This window comes from Lepidochelys kempii, chromosome 1, assembly GCF_965140265.1.
Source record: "Lepidochelys kempii isolate rLepKem1 chromosome 1, rLepKem1.hap2, whole genome shotgun sequence".
Lineage (NCBI taxonomy): Eukaryota > Metazoa > Chordata > Testudines > Cheloniidae > Lepidochelys > Lepidochelys kempii.
The window spans coordinates 119,576,193-119,598,969 of NC_133256.1; the positions used below are offsets into that span (position 1 = coordinate 119,576,193).

The following is a 22,777-nucleotide window of genomic DNA, read 5'->3' on the forward strand; positions in this document are numbered from 1 at the left end:
AGTGTTTTTTTCTCCCTCCACGTCTGTATATTTGGACTCATGATCCTAACGAAGCCTGTTGTTCCAGGCAGAGGGAGCTGAAAATATTAGCAATAACATTTAAGGTATTTTCTTAAAATAGTTTTTCTGTATTTAAAAAAAAGTGCCCCTCCACACACTGGATGGGGCACTATCAAGATTTTCTCAGCGTTCATTTGGAGTTACTTGCAGAACTTACTGCTAAACTCATGCTGTTAAAACCTTTATACCACATCACACCATTATGCATTTTCTTTCTTTTTCATTTTGTACAAAAAACATAGCATTCTTGTTAAAAGCTGTTTCTTCGTTATGCAGTGTAGTTGTAGCCTTGTCAGTCCCAGGATATTAAAGAGACCAGGTAAATAAAGTATTATCTTTTGGTGATATCAGCTTCCGTTGGTGAGAGAAATAAGCTTTTGAGCCACACACAGCTCTTCTTCTTGTCTCTTTCACCAACAGGAGTCGGTCCAATAAAAGATATTACCTCACCCTCCTTGTGTCCCTTTTTTGAGGCAGCTTTAAAAGACTAACAATCCTGATACTATATTAGATTGCTTAATGTGGAATTTAATTCCTTCATAAGAGACCAGGCTGGGGACAGGCATGACTTGGAAAATACTGAACCATTAATGGTCTTAGCATCTGTGAGGGATGGTCTAGGTTTACTTGGTCCTGTCTTAGGCCAGGGGGCTGGACATGCCCTCTCAAAGACCCTTCCAGCCCTACATTTCTGTGATTCTATGATAGGTTGAGAAGACCCCTCCATTCTCTTTTTTTCAATTCTAAATCTCTGCTTTTGTGAAACAAAAGCTGAGAATGTGCATTTCATGCTTTATGCATTTTCATCGGAGCCCAGAGTGCCTGTCATTGAAATGTTCTCTTCCTTCCTGGGACAGAAGTTTGATGACCACTTGCTAGGTGCCATCAGGGGCAGTTATAGCAGAAGATGCAGTTTTACTCTTACAGATGAGGGGCTGGCTGGTAGTTACTGGACTTTATTCCAGTTTTATTTTCTCATTAAAGGTAGCATTTAGAAGTGTCCAATTTTGGTTAATTCCCCATTGGATCATTCTATTTCCCAATGAAATTTCTTGGGTAACTTTGCATAGAACCCCTTTGTATAGTTCATTCATACATCTTCTATATGAGATAAGATTTGTGGCCTGATGATTTTTGTGTCTCTGCCTAAAAAGTCTTTGACTTGCAGCAAGCATTCCCAAATCTGTGCCTGCAGTGGCATCTGTGTGCCATCTAGTGGCTACAGTACAAGGTAACACTAAGCCAGTGCATTTCTCTAGGCATTGTTACCATTTATGGAGAAACTTATGGTAGTCAATACAGGGATAGATAGGCTGGGGGATGGCAAGCAAGATGTGGGAGTAGGCAGAGAAGAGTCATTTAAAATTAGTATGAGGAATTTCGACATAGCTTTTCCTCTAATGGCAGGAAGATATTACTGGAGTATGTGAAATGGACAATGGGACTCAATGTGTCAGATCACTTAGCCTCTGGGAGGCATGTGAGATGGTGTGCCCTGTGTCACTCAGGAGCAAACGTTCTTCCAGTTGATCCAGGAATTAACTTGATGGGATCCGAATGAATTCTGTACAGTCCTCCTCTGCTTGCAGATCTAATGCTGTGATGTGGGATCTTGAGGATCTGTGCTGAGAGGGCTGATGCAGAGTAATGTGTGTGGGATATGTGTATATATGTGAAATTTGTCCTTGCCGTGTAAGGCCTTTGGTTTCAGAAATATCCCATTATGTTAAATCACGACATTTAAGTTCACAGCAGATACTCCAGTGCAGACATGATGCCCACAGCCTGTGCAGTGCCAGCAACAGTTGCTCAAATGCTTTTAGAATATACATACAGTACTCGCTGCGCCTGCTCGTACCAGAGGAGTGAAATCTTCCATGCTTTTGTGTTTGTGTAGAGCCTGTTTTGATGAGCTACAAACTAAGCATATTATATTATGGCTGGTCTTGGACTATAGCTCAGATATCCTCTACATACTGGACACGCTCGTCAGATTCAGGACAGGTGAGTCCTCTTAGAATTTTACATTGTTTTCAGACCTAACATGGGTTATGCCCTACTGGATCAGTATGCCGGTGGCCCATATAGTTCAGCATCTTGTCTCCAACCGCATCCAAAACTCTATGCTTCTGAAGAAAACACAGGAAACTCTGAAGTGGGAAATTATGGAATAACCTGTGTTTAGGGAAAGCTTTTCCTAACGCTCCTCAATTAGAGATTGATTTATTCCCTTCCAAATTTAAATAAAAACAAAACAACCCTATATACTATAATAGTGGATTTTTTTTAATATATATAAATGTTGAGTACTGTCTTTTAATCCTGCTAATGTCTTGGCATTAATGATAGTTTGTGGCAATGAATTCTACAGGCTAATTATTCTCTATGTAAAAAAGAGTATCCTATGAGGTGACGGAGCCAGTTTGCCTGCAAAAGTGCTGTGAAAACCTCTGTTTAGAACTTTCCTCTTGAAGTGGTTTGGAACCAGAACGGTTGTGTGCAACCAAGCAAATGACATCAGTAAAATGGTGACCACCGTTGCAGGGGGAGGTAAAATCTGCTGTTGCCTTGGGAGACATTTTAAACAAGTCACAGCAGAAAGTAAACTCGTAGCCTCCTTATCGTTTAAATTTAGCAAGTAACTTATTTAACAAATCAGTGTATCTCAGATAGATATCTGAGATATCCTTAAGACTTAGATGCATTTGGCTTCACCTTATTTCCACAAGAGGCCAACCATACCCCAAAAGATTCCCTTTTGCAGTGATTTCTAACAATTGAGGAGAAGATGGGAGTTCATTAGTACTGCACAAGGGATACAAATGCAGTCGTAGACTTTGCATGGGACTATTCTGATTAGGATTGTAAGCCTATCAAACCACAGCTAAAATGCTGACTCAACAGTCCTGGGTTGGGATTGCAGAAATGCTATTGTGAGTCATTTAGTCACTTCAGTGCAGGCATCTGCAGTGGTTTCTGTGAAGTGGTAGAATGTGGAAGTGTTCTTTTAAGTGCTGTCATTGAAAAAGGCCATTCTAGGAGCGCAGGGCCATGGAAGGAGGAACATACTTTAGAGAGCACCGGAGTGGTTAATTCAAAGTACAGCTGACAAGGAGAGGACAACAGGGTGGTCTGGAGGAATCAACGTGAGACTGGAAGCCATTCATCTCTCTGCCATATTTCAGCAGTCTGTGAGATAAGGGAAATAATGCTTAACCACTTACCCCAGATGGTGTTGGGACTATTAGTCAGTCAACATCTGTACAGTTCTTTGACGGTACTATATAAGTGATAAATATTATTTAAAATAACTTTGACTTCCGGCAGATTGAACCTGAACTACTCAGACTTAATACGTTACTTTGTGGTGATTTATAATGGATAGACAGACTCCTCATCGCTCAACCCAAGACCCGTGTTTGAAATATAAATGGTACTAACAATAACAACCTTTTAGCTCAAATACTTCAGCGGCTGCTTTACAGATCACTGTAGTGGCAGATTCCTAACAGACAGGAATTACCCTTCTATGAAAAGGGCTGAAAAAATGCTGCTGTGTGCACCACTAATTTACTGCAAGGGGACTCAAGCAATATTTTTATTAGGTGTATAAGACTATCCTATCTGGTCAGATCACTGGCCCATGTACTCCTGTCTCCCACTGCACCCGGTATCTGATCATTCATAATGCACGTAGCCAATTGTGCAGTGTAGTAGAAGAGGAGATCCCCTGATCCTCGCACGTGATCCTCTTTGCTGTGAAGAAATGACTTGTACATTTCTAAAACCTTCCAAAAGCTGCTATACAGGAAAGGTGTTGCTGTACTATCAATAGGATTTTCCCCCTGCAGGGGCTAGTTGAGAATCATCTGGATGTGTATTCTCCTTGCATCTTCAGTAACCACTACGCAACTCAGCTGTGTTTCTTAGATTCTGATTGTGTGTAGTTCCCCTTGGAACACTGTTGCAATCTAGGTCTTTCAGAATTGACAAATAGCCCTGCAGCTGTACTGCTGAGGAATCCTATTACTGTAAGAGTAGAGCTGGCTTTTCAGGTTCTCCCATTCCCCAGTACACAACTGCACTGATTTTAAAGTTGGTTGCATTTTCTCATATTTCTTAAAAATTTAAATGTTGCTGTAATCTTTGGTATAAAGAAAAGTCAGTATTTGTATATATAAATGATCTGATCAAAAGATGAACCAAGAGCAAGAAGCCAATAAAGGGGAATATTACATGGGTTGAGTCTTGTCAAATATTTATTAGTATCTGCAAAATACAGGCTTTGCATGAAGAAAATCAATAAAGTAAGATAATTACCTTAAGGCACCTTATAGCATGGCCACTGATTGTATCTAAACACTGAGGCCCAGATCACCAAAGGTATTTAGGCACCTAACTCCTATTGTTTGGGAGTTAGGCAGCTATGTACCTTTGATGATCTGGGCCTGACTTCTCGTTGGCTGGTTGGGTATTTGGAGGAAGGGGGGATATAATTGTGTTTAAACCCACAACTGAATCACATTGACGTACTACATTTATGCACATTTACGCACAATAAATATCTGCATGGGGAACAAATATTTAATAATGGGCTGTTCAATTGAGCAGAGAAAGGTATAACACAATCCAATGGCTGGATATTGGAGATAAGGTGTAAATTTTTAACCGTAAGAGTAATTAATCACTGGAACAATTTACCAAGGGTTGTGGTGGATTCACCATCACTGTCTATTCTTAAATCAGGGTTGGATATTTTTCTAAAAGATCTGCTGTAGGAATTATTGTGAGGAAGTTCTATGGCCTGTGCTAGATGGGAGGTCAAACTAAATGATCACAGTGGTCCCTTCTGGCCTTAGACCGTGTGAATCTATAAGTGTTTATTTTTGGTAGAAAATGCTCAGTGAATCATTGTAATAGTCTAGTTGGCACTGGTTGTTCAGAGAGTAATAATAATACGTAACTCTTTTATATAACACTTTTCATCAGTAGATTTCACAGAACTTTACAAAGGTCAGTATCATTTATCTCCATTTTACAGATGGGAAACTGAGACAATGAAAGGCAAAGTGACCTAACTGAGGTCACCCAGCAGGCCAGTGGCAGGTCTCCTGAGTCCCAGACCAGTGCTCTGTAAGGTCTGTAGGAAATAAATAAATCTTCCCTGACTGGTTAGAGCATTAATTTTAATTAAGATTTCATTTAAAAAGTTACATAAAGCCATCTTCAAATGATGTCACTCAAATTACCAACATCAAGACTATCTCACGTATACTTTAATGGACCAAATGTCAACCCAGTAGTTTCCATGACTGGCTCTTTTTTTCACTCATAATTTTTTTGAGAGATTGTAAATGTCTCACTGAAACACAAACAAAAAAAAAGTCATCTCCCCAAAAAGAAAAACACCACCCCACCTTAATCTTTGGTACAAGAAGAAAATCACGGATAATTAAAAAAAAAAAATCTATGCTGTTATGTTAGGGTCTCACTAAATATTGGTTGCATTCTACTATATGCTGCGTATTCTAAGATTTCATTTGACAACCTTAAAGCCCTGATCCTACAGACAATTACACATGTGAGTAGTCCCACTGAAGTCAGTGGAATTAGTCACATGAATAAAGTTAAGCATGTGTTTGCAGGATCAATTTCCATCCTTTTTTATTGCAAAGATACAGCCATCACAGCATAAAGGAGACATGCTGCTGCTCTGTAACCCAGCCATGCAGAAAGCTGCCCAACAATAAGAGGGTTAACCCCCTACCGTGCCTCTTCACCTCAATTATCGTGAGCTTCAAAAACTAACTGGGGCTGATTAAAACAGGGTCAATGTCTTTCTCTTTTCTTCAAACAAAACTGTGAAAATTAAACACAAAAACTACATTCAGGCCACATTCAGTTAGAGCAGTTAAAATCATAAGAAGTCAGAAAATACAAAAGTTGAGGTTACCAGAGGAATGTGAGCTTAGCCATGTTACACATACATAGTAGTGTCTAGTTCCTTATTTTCCTGCTTAAATGTTTAGCTTAATATCTTATTGTTTATGTTGTATACCATAAAACAAACTGGATGCACAACATGTCTGAAGCATTACTTCAGATGGAACATAATGGTTGTCTGGCTTTTTGTGATCTTTAACTGTGCAGCCACACCTTAATATTGATGTAACTTTGTACATTTAGTATTGAAAACAAGTGGGAAGCTCCTGCTGAAGTCAATAAGGGAGGCCTTTGTGTATCCAAGGAGCAGAATTTGATCAGCTATTTCATATTATATATTTAAGTACTATAAATATATTTAAAATATAGATTATTTTTTCATATTGTGTCACGTATTTGTCTGCATCACTAAGCCCAAGTTATTCACTTAAATCGGGAGAGGAGTATTGGTCTTGTGGTTAAGGCTAACACTAGATTGCAACTTTCTAGAGTGCAGTTCCCAGTTGTGCCGCAGACTTGCTGTGTGACCTGGAGCAGGTCGCTTAGGGTGTGTCCACACTGCTATTAAAAACCTGTGACTGGCCTATGCCAGCTGACTCAGGCTCATGGGGCTTGTCCTCATGGGGCTGTTTATTTGCAGTGTAGATGTTCAGGGTCAGGCTGGATCATGGGCTATCGGGTCCTGCAAGGGGTGAGGGTCCCAGAACTTGGGCTCCAGCCCAGTCCAAGCCCTAATGTTTACACTGCAATTAAACAGCCCCCTAGCATGAGCCCTGCAAGTCCAGCCATGGGTGTCTAATTGTCTAATTGTAGTGTAGACATACCTTTAGACACTGATTTTGCTATCCTTACACTGAAGAGCATCTTAATCCATAGACTTCAGTGGGACTAATCATGGAATAAAGTGCTATTCAACGTGAGGAAGAGTATCAGAATCTGGTCCTTTATCGCTGTGAACATCAGGGAGTAATAATGCTCCCACTCCTGGTGTGGCTTATCTATTTGGACCCTGATCCTGCAGTGAGATCTGCACAGATAGAACCAACACCCACATGGAGCTATACTGACTTCATTAGGGCTCCATGTTTCAGTGGTCCAAAGGATTGTCTCTGTGAGTTTGGGGGCCTTTATACTGTAAGCTCTTTGGGGCATGTACTGTCTCTTAGTGTATATCGAATGCTTATCACAGTGGAGCCCCAGTCATGGTTGAGGACTCTGTGCTATTGTAATTCTTCTACTACTACTAAATATAAAGCTTATACAATATCTTGTTATGAAATATACCAGAAACCTATGGAAAGTACACTAATGTCCATATGTATTATGATAAGTTTAAAATGTAATAATGTCTTCAGTATTTGCAAGCAAATAAGAATCCTTCAGTCATATGCTGCTGGCTGTTTCTGACTAATTGTAGGTTTGTGGCCCAGCTTTGTAATGTATTCTAACAAAAAACTGTTGTTTTTTTTATTCTTTTAAGGCTTTCTTGAACAAGGTTTACTAGTCCAAGATGAAAAGAAATTAAGACAACATTACACTACAACTGCACAATTCAGATTGGATATGCTCTCTCTGTTACCAACAGACCTGGCATATTTAAAACTAGGGTTTAATTACCCTGAACTACGGTTTAACCGCTTGCTGAGGTTTGCCAGGCTATTTGAGTTTTTTGACCGCACAGAAACCAGGACAAACTATCCAAATATGTTTCGGATTGGAAATCTTGTCTTGTACATTCTTATCATCATCCACTGGAATGCATGTATATATTTTGCAATTTCAAAGCTTATTGGGTTTGGAACTGACTCCTGGGTCTATCCCAATGTGACCCATCCAGAATATGGACGTCTGTCCAGAAAGTATATTTACTGTTTGTATTGGTCAACACTGACACTGACGACAATTGGAGAAACTCCGCCTCCGGTGAAAGATGAAGAGTATCTCTTTGTGGTCATTGACTTCTTGGTGGGTGTGCTGATCTTTGCTACCATTGTCGGTAACGTAGGATCTATGATTTCAAACATGAATGCCTCCAGGGCAGAGTTCCAGGCCAAAGTTGATTCCATAAAACAGTATATGCATTTCCGAAAGGTGACAAAGGATTTGGAGGCCAGGGTCATTAAATGGTTTGATTACCTCTGGACCAACAAGAAAACAGTAGATGAGAAGGAAGTTCTTAAAAACCTGCCTGACAAACTTAAGGCTGAAATTGCTATCAACGTCCATCTGGACACGCTAAAGAAAGTGCGTATCTTCCAGGATTGTGAAGCTGGGCTTCTTATTGAGCTGGTGCTGAAGCTGAGACCTACAGTCTTTAGTCCTGGAGATTATATATGCAAAAAGGGGGATATTGGGAGAGAAATGTATATCATTAAGGAGGGGAAGTTGGCTGTGGTGGCAGATGATGGCATAACACAGTTTGTTGTCCTAAGCGATGGCAGCTACTTTGGTGAAATCAGCATCTTAAACATCAAAGGTAGCAAATCTGGTAACAGGAGGACAGCCAACATCAGGAGCATTGGTTATTCCGATCTATTCTGTTTGTCCAAAGATGATTTGATGGAAGCCCTCACTGAATATCCTGATGCCAAAAAGGCATTGGAAGAGAAAGGGCGGCAAATTCTGATGAAGGACAATTTAATAGATGAGGAGGCAGCAAAAGCAGGAGCTGACCCTAAAGACTTGGAAGAAAAAGTGGAAAGACTTGAAAGCGCTCTGGACAATCTACAGACTAGGTTTGCTAGGCTCATGGCAGAATACAACTCAACCCAACTGAGAGTAAAGCAGAGACTCACTAGAGTGGAAAACAAAGTGAAGAAATATGGAAGTGATTCCTTATCTGATGGAGGGGAAGAGTCTGTAAAAACTGAGGAAGTGGAGAAAAAGAATTAATAGCTCATTTATATTTCTCATTTAATCTAGAATATTTCAGCATGTAAAGCCATAAATATATATAAAAAACATATTATATATGTGAAAACACTCACACACATGATTATTTTTATATGGACTCCAAGAGAATGGCTTTTTAGAGTTGTTAATTAAAGGAATATTTTCTTGTAAATAGGAAATTGTTACCTTTTATCTTGTTTTTAGGAAGAGACTTTGGATTGCTATTTGGGTCTTTTTTTGTACTGATGACATGTTACTTACGAGTTGTGCTCAGATTATCTTTAATGTGGTATGTATAGATCTTGACACATTTAATTGTTGTTTATCTCTTTCCATGCTCTTGTTGAAGGAATCATGTGTAAAGTAATGGACGCTTCCAGAAAGAGGAGACAAATCTGTATTAATAATTAACTATGCTATGTCCACACCATCTACCTTGGTAGCCTAGTAACCTACTAAATACATGTAGTAAATCCAGACTACCCAAAATCTATATTCTTTCACAGCAATGTGAAGGAACCTATAGGAAAGGCCTGTCTTGGCTATATAATCTGTTACATGATATGAAATACCTAGGTACCTGAATGCCATGGATCTCGAAATGATTCCTCTCTCCTGTGCTGTGGTCATTGGAAAGTCCTTGTAGAGCACTCAGTGGTGCTTAATTTGCTCTCAGTGCAGTTCTTCTATGGTTTCTCCACTCCACAACTGTTATATTAACTGAACTGCATTAACTTGTTCCTAATCCCTTCCATGCTGGGATAATCCTTGCATGAAGAAAACCCCTAAGGGGTAGTCAGTCCTGGCAACAGGGCTCCATTAAAGCTGAGAAGAGACATAGCATCCTCCCCCGCAAAGCTTTCTGCTTTTATATAGAGGGCCTATTCTCCATCCCCTGGGATTTCATCTGGCTTTTGGGGCAGAACTGCTACCTATAATGCCTGGGGCCAACCCCTATTGAATCATTTGAGGAAAATTTTGTGAGGGGGAAGCAGATTTTTCTGCTCTGATCCTCCACCCAGATCTCCATCTGCAAGTATTTCTGCAGGGGAGGAAGATCCTGGCTCCTGTTAGGAGGCCTTTCCTGATATTAAGGCTCAGTTTTCTTTCTCTTCATTTTATTTTATTACTCCTGTTATAACACCACCTCCTCCCGCCCGTGCCAGCCTAAAGAATTCCTCTGCCTTCTTGGAATTTACAGCTTTTGGATATCTGTTACCATGGCACCACTTCATCATTATTGAGCTAAGCTAGACACAATTTACTCTTAATTTTCCTCAAGACAGCCCCTTCAGGCCCCTAACCATTCTGGTTGCTCTTCTCTGAACTTGCTCCAGGTTGTCACTTATCATTCTAGTAAATTTCTGCCCTGAATTGAATGCACCATCCCAGGTGCAATCACATTAGGAGGCAAAATTATATTGAGGATTTTTACTGCCACATCACTAGGGCCCTACCAAATTCATGCCCATGAAAAAATGCCTCATGGATCATGAAATCTGGCTATTGTAGGGATAGGGCACTCCTACTGTGTGCTGACCTCCTGCTGCTAGCACCTGTGGGACTGGGGAGGGACGGGACTTCCTCTTCCCCTGCAGCGGCCACTCCCAGGACCAGATCAGACCCACCTCCAGGAACATTCCCTGGCTGCAGGAAGCTCTGTGGCTCCTGGCTGGAAGCCCAGCTCTGAAGGCAGCGCAGACATGGAGCTTCCTGCAGCCAAGGGACAGTGGTGGATTAGCCACTGGGCCTATGGGGCCCATGCCCAGGGACCCCAGAAAAAATCTGCGGCCAGGATTTGGAAGCCCGGAGTCCTGGATGCCGAGCGGGGGAAGCCCTCGTGCCCCAACCCTGCTCTGTGGCAGCAGGACCAGGGGGGCAGGGCAGTGGAAGGCCCCCACAGCAGCCCTCGACCTCGTCAGAAGCCGTGGGACAGGGTAGGCTCCCTCCACCCCAGCAGTCCCCAACCCCATCCCCAGCAGAATCTGCAGGATGAAGGAAGCCCCCCACCCCCAGCGACAGTGTTCCCTCTAATTTTTCCCACCCACGTGTGGAAAGAATTTTGTTATGTGCACCAATATGGAGGTGATGTGTCACACATCAGCTCCATATCGATGCACATAACAAAATTCAGGTGGTGGGGAGGGGGCCAAGGGATTTGAAGTGTGGGAGGGGCTCAGGGCTGGGGCAGAAGGTTGGGGTGCAGGGGCGTGAGGACTCTGGCTGAGGGTGTGGGCTCAGGGCTGGGGCTGGGAATGAGGGGTTTGGGGTGCCATGGGGCTCTCCAGGGCTGTGGTGGGGAGAGAGGACTCTCCCCTGCCCAGCTCCCTCTCCCCACAGCAGCACCTGGGCTGGAGAGGAGAGGCACCCCTCCCCCATCTCTGGCAGGGCAGGGCTGGGCTGGGTCAGGGGCGGGGCGCCTCTCCCCCAGCTGTGGCAGGTCCAGGCTGGGCCAAGGGAGGGGCTCCTTTTCCCCGGCCATGGCAGGTCCGGGGTTGGGCTGGGTCTGTGTCAGGGCTGGGGGAGGGGTGCTGTGGCAGGTCCAGGGCTTGGGGAGAGCCATCTCTCCCCACTGCAGCCCTGAGCGCCTGCACAGCACTTAATCCTGGCTGCACAGCTTAGAGGGAACTTAGTCCAGTGGCCCCCAACCCCATCCCTGGCAGAAGCCACAGGGTGCCAGGGGAAGCCCCCATGCCTGATCCCACTCTCCAGCTGAAGCACCGTGTGGGTGGGTGTGGTGAAGCCCCAGCAGCCTCACCCTGGTCCCTTGCAGAAGCACAGGAGTGGCAGGGAAAGCCCTAGCACCAGAACCCCCTCTGTGGCCCTGGGACTGGAGGCGGTCTCACTCCCTGCTGCGGGCCTTGACGAGGACAGAGCTTCTCCGGACTTGGGGCCACAGTGGGGCAGGGAGCAGAAAGGAGCAAACAGGGCTGCAGTGGGGAGGGCAGAATGGGGGGGACCCTGGGTGGAACCGGGGCACCCCGGGGAAGAGGCAGAAAGGGGTGGGGCTGTGGATGGGACCACAGGTGGAAGGGGCAGAACGGAGGTGGGGTCACAGGCAGAAGGGGTGGAGAGGGGCCCTGCCTTTCTCTAGCCCAGGGCCCCAGGATATCTTAATCCAGCTCTGCCAGGGGACATTCCCGGAGGTGGATCTAACCCGGCTCTGGGAACAGTCCGTGCAGAGGAAGTCCCATCCTTCCCCAGCTCTGTCAGAACTAGCAGCTGGAGCCCGGCCCATGGTAGGAGCCCCCAGCTGGGGCACTCACTGCCCTTCCCCTCCCCAGCTCTGGGCCTAGCACTTGGGGGCTAAAGGGGCCTTGGGCTGGCTGGGGTGGGAGGACCACGATGTCCCCCTGACCATGGGGCACCGGGCGGTTGCCCACCTGCCCAACCCTTCCCCCTCCAAAGTGATGGCCCCCGAGACCCTGCGACCCTCACTTGTGTTCTGCTGCTGGCACCAGCACTGGCTGTAGAGCTGGGCACCCAGCTAGCAGCCACCGCTCTCCAGCTGCCCAGCTCTGAAGGGAGCTCTGCTGCCAGCAGCAATGCAGAGGTAAGGGTGGGAATCCCGTCACACACACACCCGCCCCCCATAACCCTTTTTTGGGTCGGAACCCCTACGGTTATAACACTGTGAAATTTCAGATGTGAACATCTGAAACTGTTAAATTGACCACAATGAGCCATGAATTTAGTAGGGCCCTACAAATCGCATTGCAAACTCATGGCTAGTGCCCTACACTGTGTTCCTCCCCTTGAGCCTCTTTTAGCATTACTACTTCTCAGGTTTCTCTCTCTCCCATTGGGTGTGTTTTGGATTATTCCCCCCAAATGCATTAGTTTGCTTTTCTCCCTTTAGTCTTGTTTTTGTATTTTCTGCTCATGTCCTGAATATGTCTAGTTTTCCTGCATTATTTCTCTGTTCTCACTGCCATTTGAAGGCCCTCCAAATATAATGTGAAAACTTGTCTCCACTGAAGTTAATGGCAAAAGGTCTTTATTGAACTCAGGATTTCATCTTTAGTGTTATCTGCAGTTTTATTTACATGCAGTTTATTTATTCCCCAGCTTCCTCTCAGCTCTAAATCCCACTGATTAGACAACCCATTGTGGTTTTGCCATTATGTCTCAGATCTATTGAATTTCAAATAAAAGCAGTTGACAAGATAGGTTCTGTGCTCAGTGAGATGCCTATCTGTTCTGTCATTCTCCATAAGTTGGTTCAGGGGAGACTAGGGGCAGGTCTACACTACTGCTTAAGTCGATCTAACTTACATTGTTCAGGGGTGTGAGATGTTCTCCCGCCAACATAGCTTATGCTTCTCGCCGAGGTTGAGTAATTACAGCACCGATGTAGTGCTGTAGTGTAGACTTGCCCTAGGAAAAGTGTAATAATCATTATTCAGAGAACTGAAAACTTTCCCTTCTGCCAGGCAAAACAGATTCCCTGACAGATCAGCCAGGCACCTTGAGCATTGCCACTGCAGCCACAGAAATGTACTGTCTAATGCTCGTAATAGTTCAGGGCTTCCTCTTCCTCAGCTCTTCAGTTGAGACATTACATTTAGCTTGTATTATTCTCTGCTTATTTTAATAGCTGTGGCATGAAAGTGCTTTCAGCTTCAACCATGTCTATCTCTGTGTTGTTACTGTTCCATTAATGCTTTCTCTCTCTGACATGCACAGCTGTGGCCCATAAAAGTTTGATTCTTTAATACATTGGGGTGCTAAAATCCATTTTGCTTCATGTTGGAACAAATGTGGCCTCTGAAATCATAATAAGAAGCTGTTACTCTTTCCTTTCTTTCGCCTGATGAATTTTATGGGGCTGTAGGAGAAACATCACACATATTGCCTCTTGTGAACTCGTTCAGTGTCACCTTAATGAAGCTGGCCAAACATAACTCTGAGGTTCTACTGCAGTAAGAGGCTTGCTTTATTTCTGGTTCTAAGTGAAGAAACACATTTTATAACTCTACATCCTTTTGCAAATTAGAAGCAACTTCATAACCCTTGTGGAGGAGTGAGCTAAGCTTCTCAGTGCCCATGTGGGGTGTCAAAGTTCCCAGCAGAGCTGTGCCAACAGTACAATTGCTGTAGCTGATCCTGAACTGGGGTGGAGATTGCCCAGACCAAACTAGGCAGAGGAAGTCAGATTCTTCAGCGTCTGGCACACTGTGTAAATGACTACACAGTGTAGTCATTTACACTTGGACAAAGTGGATGTAACATGCTACACCTCTGAGTTGACAGTGCTTTATGCCCACTTTGTCCAAGTGTAAATGACTACACTAGGTGCAAGGCAGTAACAAGCCAGTAACAAATGTAAACTTCTGTCTCACCACACTGGTTATCAAGAAGTCAAAAATGCAGTCTCCTAAGGCATCCCAGCCCTTATTTCACCCCAGGCACTAGACTTTATGATGAATGGTTACTGAAAACCAGGGTCATCAAACAAAGGGTTCTTCTGATTTCAAGAGATCAGTCACAGAGCCAGGTCAACTCAGATCTTACCCAACAGTCACACTGCTGCCAATCCTTTCGTAACTAAAGCTAAAGGTTTATTTATAAGAAAAAAGAAGAGAGTTTAAAATAGTTAATAGATCATATATATACAATCATTGCAAAGTTCTTGTGATGTTACAGTCTGCTGACTTGTAAAGTCGCCGGGAACTTCCAAAAGATTGGACTGTCCCTCAGTCCAGAGATTGGAATGCTCCTTAGAGTTGTAAGTCCATAGTCTAGAGAATCAGAGCAGGAAAGAGGCACCATGGAGATGATTCAGGGGTCTTTTATATCCTCTGCATGTGGATGGAATTTTACTATCCCAAACAAACCCCCAGCATAGTTCATGGCAAAGTACAAGCACAAGATGGAATCCAGGGTCTCGTAACCATGTCATATTAGCAGGCCACGTGCCCTTACATCGCTTGCTGGCTCACAGGGGCAGCCACTGGCCACTTGGAGGCTAAAGTGTCCACAGGATGACATGATGGGCTGGACAGTTCTTCTATGGCCCACTGTGAGAGAGAGAATTGTCTTTGGGGGGCCATCAACACAAAGCTGTTGGACTTCAATGTGGATTCTACCTGATAGGTGTTACCCTAGGAACAAATGCTTTTGGGATATAGATATATAGCCACTATTCATAACTTCAGGTACAGTGGTGATACATGGATAATCATCTTTAGTGAATCATCACTTTTCCATTGACACCTTACCTGATATGTTTTGTTACAATTGTCTAACAGTGGCAATATTAATGCTATAAATGGTCATATTTCCATCATACAGCATCACCCTGATCAATTCCAATATTCCAAGAAATGTTCTAGCCATCAGTGGGCAGAACCGTATTGATTTTGATGGAAAATCAGAAGGGGGAAATGGGGGACCCATAGGGCCCCCCCCATACTTGGTTAGTAAACCCATCAAATTTAACCAACTCTGTAATCATCTATAGATCAAAACAACAAAAATGACTGATAGCACTCATGAACAGTCATGAACACCTTCCAGAATGACAGCCCCCTAGGTCAGCTCTGCCCATCAGCCACATGGTGTACAAAATGTTGACATTCTGGATTATTTATCTTCCACACAGGAAGAAAAGAAATAAAAATGGGGGGAAGGAGAGATGGGGTGGGGGCAGGAAAATCAGCACGTGTAGGCTCCACTCCTAAAAATTAGGAAATCTAGGCAGCCACCCTAACAGGAGTCCTGGCTCGCACTGGTATAACAAAGGTAGGGTTGCCAAGCGTCTGGTTTTTAACTGGAATGCCTGGTCAAAAAGGGACCCTGGCGGCTCTGGTCAGCACTGCTGACTGGACCATTAAAAGGCCAGTCAGCAGCACAGTGGGGCTAAGGCAGGCTCCCTGCCTGCCATGGCTCATGAAAGCCGTGTCATGTCCTCCCTACAGCTCTACATGAAGGGGCAGCCAGGGGATTCTGCATGCTGCCCCCCCCACCCCCGCGTGCTAGCTCTGCAGCGCCCATTGGTTGGGAACTGTGGCTAATGGGAGCTGTGGGGGCGGCACCTGTGGACAGGACAGCACGCAGAATAACCTGGCTGCACCGCCACATAGGAGCCAGAGGGGGGATATGCTGCTGCTTCAGGGAGCTGCTTGAGGTAACCACCGCCCAGAGCCTGCACCCCTGAACCCCTCTGCCCCAGCCCTGATCCCTCTCCCACCTGCCGAACCGCTCAGTCCCAGCCCAAAGCACTCTCCTACATCCAAACCCTTCATCCCCGGCCCCACTCCAGACTCTGCACCCTGCAGCTGGAGCTCACCCCCCCCCCCCCGAACCAGCCTGTTGAAAATGAGAGAGTGAGGGTGGAGAGACAGCGAGCAACGTGGGGGGGGGGAATGGAGTGAGAGGGGGTCAGGGCCTCAGAGGAGGGCGTGGGCAGGGCAAGAGTGTTCGGTTTTGTACAAGTAGAAAGTTGGCAACCTAAACAGAGGGCAGGCTGTGGACTGGTCTTTTTCTGTTAATGATCTAGCATACTGGACAGGGGGGCGGGGGGGGGGCAACCATGGAGCAATGTCTTTGTGCCTGATGAGCCAAAGCAATAAATTACCAAGTGCAAAACAATGGTAATGAGCTATAAATGGATGTGTGGGGGGGGGGGGGGGCAAGGAGACAGGGGGGCAGGTTTGTAACACAGAGAAGGATGGGATGGCCACACAACATTGACTTAATCCCAGGTTGACCCTCTCCCCTTCTTTGACAACAGTTTCATGCTGTGTGATCTCGCTCCCCACCCCCACCCCTGCCCCTCACCCTCAAAAACACTGTGATTAAGCAAAGAGCCCCCCCCCCCCCTCTTCCCGGGGGGATACTGCTGTTCATCCCAAACCCTTATAGCCTTAACTACAAACCCTCGCGCTTTGCGGCCGTGCTGCATGCATCGTCCCGGGAGGCCTGTGGCTGTGTTTTTGTTTCCCTTGGTGACATCAGGCAGCGCTGTGCCAGGCTCGCATGTGAAACCCGCCTCCCTGAGTACAGGGGTGCGAGCATTGTATGGCAGAGGCCCTGCCCCTCCCCTGCCAGCTGTTGGTGCTGCTACATAGCAACAAAACATTCGCTTTCCAGCCTTTCGGTGTTACCCAAAGCGCTTCCCGAGCTGGCCTCCTGTGTCAGGAGGAAATGTTATTTCACAGTGCTCTGTGTCACACTGCCAGGATCACACTTTCTGGCTGCACCCGACAGAGCTAGACCTGACTGCACCCTAGGGAGGCTTATGAAATAAATTAGATCTAATAAGGGGGAATAACAAGAGAGTAGGGAGCAGTGTGTGGACAGATGAATGTTTATGGGTAGAGCCCTACCTAATTCAAGGTCCATTCTGGTCAATTTCACAGCTGTAGGATTTGAAAATTAGTCAGTTTCATGTATTCAGATGTTTATATCTGAAATTTCAGGTCCTGTGACTATGAGGGTTTTAACCCAAAAGATGGTCGGGGGCGCGGGGATTGCAAAGCTGTTCTAGGGGGGTTGTGGGATTGCCACCCTCACTTCAGCACTCTACCTCCAGCAACCTCCTGCGAGTAGATACCCAGAGGTGGGACTGATCTTCCCTTGAGCATGGCTGTGCAGGGGAAAAGGAAGTCCTGCCCCTTCCCAGCCCAACCAGGACTAACAGCTAGGAGCCGCAGCTGGGGTGCTCCCAGCAGCACAGAGGGCTATCAGTCCCACCTCCACCTCTGCGAATCTGCCGCAGCTGCAGGAAGCTCTGGGGCTACTGCCCAGCCCTGGCAATTCCTACAGCCAGCATGGAGGTGGGGCTGATGTCCACCCCAGAGCAACTGTGCAGGGGACGAGTAAGTCCTGACCCTCCCCAGCCCGGAGGGGACTAGAAACTGGCGTTAGGGGCATGGTAGGAGCCCGCAGCTAGGGCCCCCCCCCCAGCCCTGTCCCTCCCCTCCAATAGCTCAGTTTTACAGGAGGTCTGATTTCATGGTCCATGACACATTTTTCACCGCCATGATTTTGGTAGGGACTTACTTATGGGATTGCTCACAAGGGCTAGGGCACACCATCATGTTGTGAAGAGGGTGAGTTTTTGTTAGTTGCCTGATATTTTGCGTACCTGTTGCGGCAAAAGCAAGTCTTAAGTAGAAAACACCCAAAATTCCTTCAGCCCAGTTCCTTTCCTGTGAGGCAGTTTCCATGAATACCAGCCGTTCATTATTCTAGGAGGAGAAAGGCCTTTGCTTAATATAGCATCCCCTCCCTCCAGGGCCATCCTTGGAATTTATGGGGCCCTACGCAGTATTATTAAACTGGTGCCCCTATGCCCAACAGCAGCCCGGGCTCACAGTCCCGGGTCAGAGAGGGGTTGAGGGGGAGGGACGAGGCAGCAAAGGATACTGAGCCGCCCGGCCTGCCTCATGGTGGCGGAGAGTCACAGTTCCCCACAGAGACCCCCCCGTAACCTCTCCCTCACGCAGACTGCGCAGCCGTGGCGCATTCGGCTCTGCGAATATGGCCCCTGCCTAAGGAGACTGCAGTGCATGCTGGGTATGGAGGATCCGACCCGCTTTTACCTGCTGTCATGGGCAGTGGGTGAAGTTGCTGCTTGGGGAGGCTAGCTCCTCAGCCCACCTCTTCTGCCTGTGGCCCCACCCATACTCCATCCCTGCTCCGCCCCAGGCCCTGCCCCCCCAGTACAGGCCCCCCCCACTGTCTCCTCCTCTCTTCCCGCCCCCCTCCCTGCTCACCCCCTTCCAGCCAAATCCCTGAACCCAAATGAAGCAAATTACATTAGAAAGAAATTGCAGAAGAGTGGTTTTTTTCAAAAGAAAATGGAGCATGTTTTCCATGGCATGCCAGAAGGTGAAGACTGGACATGCAGAATGTGCCGAATTAAAAGCACTAAATTTAGGAATAAAAAGTGTCAGTCACTGGTATTTTGATATCATCTGAAGTTTGTCAGAGATTTATTTGCACAAACTTTGTAGTCAGGGCGAGTCAGCTGCCCTGCTGAATACAACATGAAATGTTATGGAATACATCACCCCGCTCATCTCTGTTTTACAGTTTCTTCATCAGTATTTCTAAACTGATTTTATATTTTAAATGGACTCTTAAGCCTTCATAAAGTAACCATTCCAGATGACTATATATTTAACTCACTGAACCAGAGACATTATTTTAAATTAATCAGTCACAGAGATTTAGTGTGTTCATAACAATGTTCATTGCTTTTAGAGAAAGGGAATGCTAATTTACTTTGTGTGCTCACTGTAACAACAGACATGTTTATGAAATTTCACCAACTTTAAAAAAGATGTTTCCGAATATTTTAGGCATAACAAAGGATTTTATATCTTACTAAGGTACTGATTTTGCTGGAAGGTTCTCTTAAAACTAGTTCATCAAATAGTCAGAAGTAAAGGAAGGGACGCTCGTTTGTCCAGCTTATCTGGAAGGAAAGGGGTGTTGTCCCTTTAAGGGCTAACCTCTCTTCAACAGGTGGGTGAAGGGAGAAAAGGGTGGACAGAAAGGAGAGGAAGACTTTGGAAGCAAGTTTTTCTGTAGTATAGTCATTAAAATAAAATATGTATTTTAGATAAGAGTGGTCTTTTGAAGGATTTATTTTAAAAACTGTATGTCTGACGCTCCAAGCACTACAGTAATGCCCAACTGTTTTTGTCAGTAAATTCAGAAACTGACAGCATATACCTGTTAAATGGCGTCATTACCACTTGAGAAAAGAACGAGGAGTCCTTGTGGCACCTTAGAGACTAACACATTTATTTGAGCATAAGCTTTCGTGGGCTAAAACCCACTTCATCGGATGCATGCAGTGGAAAATACGGTAGGAAGATATATATATATATATATATTTATACACAGAGAACAAGAAACAATGGGTGTTGCCATACACACTATAACAAGAGTGATCAATTAAGGTGAGTTATTATCAGCAGGAGAAAAAAACCTTTTGTAGTGATAATCAGGATGGCCCATTTCCAGCAGTTGACAAGAAGGTGAGAGTAACAGTGGGGGAGAGGGGGAATAAACATGGGGAAATAGTTTTACTCTGTGTAATGACCCATCCACTCCCAGTCTCGATTCAAGCCTAAGTTAATTGTATCCAGTCTGCAAATTAATTCCAATTCAGCAGTCTCTCGTTGGAGTCTGGTTTTGAAGTTTTGTTGTTGTAATATTGCCACTTTTAGGTCTGTAATCGAGTGACCAGGGAGGTTGAAGTGTTCTCTGACTGGTTTTTGAATGTTATAATTCTTGACATCTGATTTGTGTCCATTTTGGTTACAGTGTGTATGGCAACACCCACTGTTTCATGTTCTCTGTGTATATATATCTCCCTACTGTATTTTCCACTGCATGCATCTGATGAAGTGGGTTTTAGCTCACGAAAGCTTATGCCCAAATCAATGTGTTAGTCTCTAAGGTGCCACAAGGACGCCTCGTTCTTTTTGCTGATACAGACTAATACAGAGGATACCACTCTGAAACCTATTACCACTTGAATGGCTCTTTCAGTGTTGTGCTAATAGGTCTGGCAGGCTGGAAGGCTTTTTCTCTTTTAAGTTACTAGATCCCCTCCGGAGTAAGAGTCACCAGGCTGCAGCAGCCAGCTGAGGTGGGAGCCTGCAGGAAGGGTCAGAACAGGGATAGGAAGAGGCGGAAGGGTGGACACTAAGACCCAGGGGTGCCCCATATTTTCAGGTGCCCTAGGCAGCCGCATACGCTGCGTATGTCTGATGATGGCCCTGCCTCCCTCCCTCCTGCATCACCAAACAAAAGTCTATATGCTTTTTCTAAGCTTGCCTGGCTGTTGCAGGGTTTGGAAAATTGTATCATTTTATTATTCTTGACTTCATGGTTAGAGTGACAACAGGTTGCGTCAGCCTCATCCCATTCAGTTGGCCATGGGCGGCCGTGCTGTGGGCATGTCCCAGCTCGAGGTTCTGCCTCATCCCACTGCATTTAAGCTTAGCAGCGTTTGGGTTTGACTTTTTTGAGAATTTTGACAGACAATGCTAATTTTTTTTTTATCAATTTCAGTGTTCACTGTAGTGGGTAACTATAGGTGGGAGGTCAGACAATAGTTAGTTAACGACAGGAGACATCGAGAGTCAAAAAATTAAAGCTTTATAACTGTTAAAACACAAACTGACAACCTCACATTTATCCTTAAATCAAACTTTAATATGTCCCCAAACTGATATTTCCTGAGAAAAATCTAACCCTTCCACACCTGAATACGTTCAGCAGAGTAATGGGACAGAAATTTGTATTTTTTTCTTGAGTGGATCAAAATCATCCCTAATGCAACTGTTCTTGCTATGCTCTTAGTGGTTCCATCCTGGAACAGACAAAAGGACTCTAACCCTTTAAAGGTATCCGTGGCTGTATAACTCAGGGTTCATAGAAACACGTACGTCCTCCTTTGGCTACCTTTACAGGCCGGCAGCTACAGTGGCAGAGCTATGGCGCTGTAGTGTCCTAGCGTAGAGGTTTCCTACATTGATGGAAGAGTTTTCCACTGCTGTAGGTAATCCACCTCCCCAAGCAGTGGTGGTTAGGGTAACAGAAGCATTTTTCCATCGACCTAACTGCATCTACACTGGGGGTTAGGTTGGCTTAACTAAGGCACTCAGGGAGGTGAATTTTTCATGTCCCTGAGCTCCTGAGCTAAGTGCAGACCAGGCCTGAGAGTAATAAGAATCACTCACTAAATGGAAAACCCACTCCTTCTCCTATCTCTTCCATGGCAAGCTAAATCACAGACATTTCAGCTATTCCAGCCTTCTTGAGGACAGCGAGCAGTTTTAATTCACTGGGATGGGGGCGGGGTGGGGCGGGGAGGTCCATTGAGGTTTCTCTTGCTAGCCTTCCTGGAATATCGTGCTGCATTGCTGGAATGGAGGGCAAAATCCCCCAGGCAGACTCCATAATTGAGGGTGCTTGTAACACTTCTCCCTCCATTCTGCTTTACACAAGCAGAACTGATAGAGACCTAGGTAAGCAAATAAATACATAAATAAAGGGGGGAGGGGTGGGGGATGGGAGCAGGTGAGAGCCCTAAAGGACAAGGGTGGCTAGTAACTAAAAATGGTCTGGTTTGCTTCTGTAGTTATGACTTTGCACTTGCTTCCATAGCAAATTTACTCAGTTCACAAATCCAGACATGGATTCTTGTAAGTGCCAGGGCAGCAACCAATAATCGCACTGCCTCTCCTGAAACATGAGATGCTTCGTTCAGACCAGTAGCTCTCAGGTTTAATATTTTAACCACCTAAACAGACTGAAATTCCCTTGAATACAGGAAAGGGTGGGTTTAATAGACAGAAGCGCTAGTCTAGTCTGACCTCCTGCATAACACAGGCCATAGACCCTCACCCAGTAATTTCTGCACCAAGCCCAAAACTGCCATTTGACGGAGAGCGTCTCTTCTAGAAGACATACGGCATTGAGTTAATGACTTCAAGCGCCTTGATTTCGCAATCCAAGCTTCTAATGAAAAGCACCTGGGGAAGAAGTCAAAAGAAATGGCCAGGGGACGACTGGAGAAGGGTGAAGACACAGGCATCTGCTAGAAGGCTCCAGGGCGCAAATCGTCTAACCATGTCGGACGGCAAGTTAAAGTGGCTCATTCTGCACAAACTGCCAAGCTTTAACAAGACAAAGGGGGTATGTAGCTGCACCCTAATGCACACCCGGAGGCTAGTGGACGCAGCTAGTGACAGCAGCAGTGTTAGGGGGCTTATTCCTTCACCCACTTACTTCCCTGGTCCTTCTCGCATGAACAGAGAGCAACAATACCCGAAGTCCAAAGGTGCAAACAATTCAATGTTTATTGGGGTGAACTTCCAGCAAGCATGATTCCAGTTTCCTTCCTTAGTATCCT

At 45.3% G+C, this 22,777-nt stretch overlaps 1 protein-coding gene and 1 long non-coding RNA gene across 7 annotated transcripts in view; one reads left to right on the plus strand and one right to left on the minus strand.

Moving 5' to 3' along the window:
• Window positions 1-11,054, plus strand: part of CNGA3 (cyclic nucleotide gated channel subunit alpha 3) — a 60,615-nt gene extending 49,561 nt beyond the window's left edge. For all 5 annotated transcript variants that reach the window (XM_073352963.1, XM_073352953.1, XM_073352974.1 and 2 more), the window contains 2 exons: window positions 1,958-2,064; window positions 7,484-11,054. In XM_073352963.1, coding sequence (XP_073209064.1) covers window positions 1,958-2,064; window positions 7,484-8,895 — 1,519 coding nt within the window. In that variant the 3' untranslated portion in view covers window positions 8,896-11,054. The remainder of the gene's footprint in view (window positions 1-1,957; window positions 2,065-7,483) is intronic.
• LOC140914645 (uncharacterized) overlaps window positions 1-16,836 on the minus strand; it is a 30,697-nt gene extending 13,861 nt beyond the window's left edge. The window contains exon 1 of one of the 2 annotated variants that reach the window (XR_012159931.1): window positions 16,776-16,836. This is a non-coding gene — a long non-coding RNA (uncharacterized lncRNA). Of the gene's footprint in view, window positions 1-13,170; window positions 13,287-16,775 lie in introns of those variants that run through there. The other variant, XR_012159930.1, reaches the window with a different exon arrangement.
• Between the last annotated feature and the right edge of the window lie 5,941 nt (window positions 16,837-22,777).